This window comes from Stegastes partitus, unplaced genomic scaffold (genome assembly GCF_000690725.1).
Source record: "Stegastes partitus isolate 25-593 unplaced genomic scaffold, Stegastes_partitus-1.0.2 Scaffold0, whole genome shotgun sequence".
In the NCBI taxonomy this organism is placed as follows: domain Eukaryota; kingdom Metazoa; phylum Chordata; class Actinopteri; family Pomacentridae; genus Stegastes; species Stegastes partitus.
In genome coordinates, this window is record NW_007577731.1 from 1,983,487 (window position 1) to 1,988,264 (window position 4,778).

At 46.8% G+C, this 4,778-nt stretch overlaps 1 protein-coding gene across 1 annotated transcript in view; it reads right to left on the reverse strand.

Annotated features, from left to right (window-relative positions):
- Positions 1–3,430: 3,430 nt before the first annotated feature.
- The window catches only part of cdc73 (cell division cycle 73, Paf1/RNA polymerase II complex component, homolog (S. cerevisiae)), a 22,793-nt gene continuing 21,445 nt past the window's right edge, over positions 3,431–4,778 (reverse strand). Inside the window, exons 16-17 of the mRNA XM_008287489.1 lie at positions 4,426–4,567; positions 3,431–4,326 (exon numbers count right to left, since the gene is read on the reverse strand). Of these exons, the coding sequence (XP_008285711.1) occupies positions 4,290–4,326; positions 4,426–4,567 (179 nt within the window). The 3' untranslated portion in view covers positions 3,431–4,289. The remainder of the gene's footprint in view (positions 4,327–4,425; positions 4,568–4,778) is intronic.

Consider the following 4,778-nt stretch of genomic DNA (forward strand, 5'->3'; position numbering starts at 1 on the left):
GTAAGGCCGATTCCGAAACAAATTTAAATGTTGTGGAAGTAGCAGGAAGTACGATCGACATCAAAGCTGGGAGTTCTGTCTGCCTCGATGCCCCTCAAGAAGAAGTGTGGATGTATTTGCTCTGTTTTGCTCAAATAAAACCCACATGAAAGAGCTTATAGAGTTCATAATCTTGTTTGTACTAGAATGCTACATTGCTGCAGCAAATCTTCTCACGCTCAGAAGCAGAACCCCACAAAACAACACAACACTGGTTACTTACTGTAACTGAGGAACTCTACAGCTGCGGTCCAGTATCTACACTAACATACTGTATGACACAATAAAAAGATGGTGTCCCAATACATGGTTGGCTAAAAAAAGCCCCTGAATATTTACTTTTCTGACCCGCAGTCTTCTAAGGAGTTGCATCACGTGCGAGAGTAAGCGTCAGAGAGACGACAGCTAATTTACATCCCAGACTGGGGCGGTTGAAGCTTAAGGCGCATGATCATGACGAATGAGTCCATCCCAGTTGTGTACATGCTGTATGAAATGGATTTAACGGTACGCACTTAGTAAGGCGGGCTAAAATGTTGTTCCCCTGCCGACTAAGGTCCTGTTTACATGAAGCAAAAACGGTGATATGTCAACGGGCCGTTGGTTTACACGTAAATGAAGCTACGAGTCACGAATCTGAAAACTCCGTCCAAAGTGGAGATTTGGAAAAACTCCATCTTTACGTTTGCATGTAAACAGGAGGAGATGGAGTTTGACGTCATAGTGTGCGACAAAAGCGTCATCAGCGTCATACGTGTGCGACTATGTTTACAGTTTGGCTACGTCCATATACTTGGACTGACATGTTTCCCGGTCAGTATTTTCAAGTATTTTCCTTGTTGTGTCTCTAACGCCACATTTAAGAGTAGCTCCACTTCTCTGTCGGTCCAAACAAACGACTTTAGGTAACAACATGTTTTCGTTGGCTTGTTCTGATTGGCTAGCATGGCTTTATGCTTCTCATTACACTGCCCCCTATAGGTCTGGCAGCTCACAGCAGCTCTTAACGTGTGTGGCCTAACAGGAAGCCGCTCAGTTGTTAACGGTGTGCTAAACTTGCCGCTACATGGACGTTAAGCAAATGTGTGATGTTGTGATGCAGAAAAATAATGGAAGAAAAGTCTGGACTTCAAACAGGGCACTTCAGGAAAGTAAGACAAAACTTCGGGGGAGTGAAATGAATGGGGAGAGACATGAGCACGACATTAAAACTGCACAAATACAGTGGAGTCACCAGTAAAACTTGATAAAAACTTCAAAGTTTGGTGACTTTTCCCCCCCGACAGGTTGTACTTCTTCTAAACCAAATGCATTGAAATATCATTTTTGCTATGAGTAAACGGGGCCTTAATCTTTAATAAAGTGAGCAGCACAACACAAGGATTTGTTTCTCAGAGGCTTAATTGTCTATTTCATGTGATGACTGAAAGCAGTACTCTCCACCGTTTGTCTCGTCTAGCACAACACCAACACAGAAGAAAAAGAAGACTTGAACAAGGTCGTTGTGTGATTGGTGTGTTTCTGGTTGCATTGTGTAATTTTATTTATTTTTGGGAGCGTTGTTTTGTTTTGCATGACCGTTACCCATGTGATGTCACTTCCTGTCTGTCCGCGGTTCGGATGGGGAACAGGTGAGCGAACGGAGAGCTCGTTCATTTTTAGTCGTAGTGTACAGCAGTTTGATGAGGAGCCAGCGTAGGGGCTTCAGGCTAGCTGCTGGAGCGCTCGGGTGGTTTCATTCGCAGTTCGCCTCTTGTCCTTTCTCCTCTTCAGAACTGAATGGGTGAACCCCATGGTCGCTGTACCCAGAGAGGCCGAGAGAGGAAGACCGGACCGGCTGCAGTAGTGTCGTGGTGTCGTGCTGTCCAGAGGGCGAAACCTCTGAGCAGCGGGTGTCTTAGTTTGAGGCCGACCGGTGACGTCTCTTCTTGCGGCAAGCTTCAAAGTCCACCTCGCGGGGTGTTTGGTCCTTGACGGTTCCGTGGACGTGTCCAGGTCACATGCAGGCCGGGTCCCTTCCCGGTGCCGCTGGACAGGGTGTCGTCCGAGGTGGCGTGTCTCCGCTCAGGGCTGGGCTGCCTGCCCGCGCTGCTTTGGCAAACCTCTAGGGGGTCTCTCTCAAAGACAGGCTGCTTTTCTGCTTCTTGGGGTCCAGGGGGTAACCGCAAGGCATCCACCTCTGTGGCTTTAACTGATGCATGCCGACCGTAGTGCCAAAAGCATTCAAACAAGGGCGAAGATGAACCTGATAAACGCATCATACCACATTGCTCAGAACACCAACAGCATCTCGGAGCGGCGCTGGGAGATCCAGCGGCTCAGAAAGAAGATTGCAGATCAAGCGAGCCGCCAGCTCAACTCAGAGCGGGCTGACATCCGGAATGTCCAAGTGGAGATTCAGGCCCACTCCAGCCAGCAGAGTCGGGCAGAGATGGATCAGTTGAGGGAGCAGCTTCTGGATGAAGAGCCTGATGAAACTGGAAAACAGCAACATGGAGATCCAGACTGACACCTTTCAAACACCTTGTAACCATAGCAGACTGGGGGCAGGAAAGGAGAAGGTGGCGTGCAGAAAGATGGAAGGAAAGCGCCAGTAAGTATGAAAGTGAAAAGGACTCCGATTCCCCAGAGTCTCCACCAGACAGCACAGAGACCAAGTAGGTGGCGACGGCTCGAGAAAATCTGGTCACGCTCATGGCCGAACAGAAGTTTCATCAGCAGAAGGCGTTGCTCGAGCGCAGGTTTGTGGAGCTTCGCGATCGAGCTTGGAGGGGGTCCTGGGCCTCTTCTGCAAGGTGCACGGATTAGAGATCGAGAACTTTGAAGATTTTCATCTATGTTAATGAGCCAGGCGGCAGAACGGTTGTCCTCTAATTGCAAGGTTGGTGGTTCGATCCCCTCCACAGACGAAGTGGCCTTGGGCAAAACACTGAACCCAAAGTTGCTCCAATGGCAGGCAGCATGTTGCATGGCAGCTCCGTCGCCATTGGTGCATGAATGTGTGGATGAATGGGTGAATGAGAAACACATTGTAAAGTGCTTTGAGTACCACTAAGGTAGAAAAGCGCAATAGAAGAGCAGACCATTTACCTTTAAATTTGTAAGGGACGATCTCAGTGCTGTACGGTTTCATATGAAATGTGTTAATATGTCTGTGTGTGGCAGGGAGTTTGTATGTTGTACCTGGCATCACGTTAATCTGAGCGGGACGGAGGCCTGATCCCCCTCAGCCTGTTTTAACAGGGAGCTTATTCGGCTGAAGGTAAAGCTTCGAGCTTTCAGTGAACTCATGCCAACTTTTAACTGTGTGGAAACTGTCTCAATGCTGTAATTGAATTATGTGCACATGCAGTCTGGATTCTGGTGAAATCTAGGAGGGGTGGATGCAACAGGGGTGTTAAAAAAAATTTATTAACGTCACTCAAAATCAGACCGGCGAGAGAACGGACCGGCTACAATTGCATGACCAAGAGACGTGCTGATCCGTCACAGAACTGAACTGGGAACCGACTGCTCGACTGACTTCATCTCGCTGAGCCAGAGCAGCGGAGCTTTAAACATATTAACAATTCATTTATCTGCGTCTTCCTCTGTGCTCTGAGAGCTTCGGCTCTCGCAGGTTTTTAATCATATATGTACATTCAAACCACAAACACCCAAAATACAAAAAGTGTAAAGGAAGTCTCGTCCCTCAAACTCAGCGGCTGCTTTGCTTGTAACCAGAGTTGTTCCAATACTTTCCTCAGTCTCAACAGTTCTGACTTTAAATCTCCATTTTCCTCTTTACCACTGACAAAAAAATAAAAAATAAAGATGCAGACCTCCACTTCCTCTGACCTCATTGTTTCCTTAATATCTGATTTAAATTGTTTCCACAGTATGTTGCCTTTATATATATATATATATATACACACATATATATATATATAAACATATTTTGGTATTTCTTTTGAACTACATGAAAACATTAGAAAACAATTACAACAACAACAAAAAAAACAAAACACAAAAATCCCCTAAATCTGCTCTCTGACGTTCAGAGCGACAAATCCAGCACATTGCATTCGGAGTCCTTGAGGAAGTGTTGGAGGAAAGTCAACCTGGATGATCTGCCCTCCTCCTCCGGTTAAAGTGGGGATCGTGTCGGAAGATGGGGTTGGCAGACTGGGTGACAGAGGAGGACCGAGCAGAGTTGGAGGGCTAAAGAATTCATTTGTGGGGTTTCCGGTGATGGACGCTGCGAGCTGGACTCAGAACCTGAGGTGAGATTTGTGTTTCACCATGTATCTGATAAAAGAGAAGGAGAAGGGAGGACACGTGAGGTCAAACAACGTGTGCACAGCAGACAAACCATCAGAGTGTGAAGATGTAGAGAAAATAAAACACCTGTCGAGGGTTTCCCAAAAGCGCAGGAAGACAGGCCGGTCAAGATGGCGTCTGTGGCGGCTCAGCTCCAGCACGGTCACATCCCACTTCTGCACATTGGGATCCGTCTTAGCCTCGTCATACTTCAAATGGAAGGCTCGAACTGGAGGAAGAAATGCATCCACACAACATCAGAGATGAACCTCAGAGAATAGAAGTTAAACAGCTGCCATCCCTATTGTTAGACCTCCACAATGTAACACACAGAAGGATCTGTCTGTCAAATGTCTTGAAATTCACTCCAGTTTGTCTTTGTCTTTAAATACAGTCCCACACTAAATGTAAAACCTTCTTTTATGTCGGATAGCAAGGCT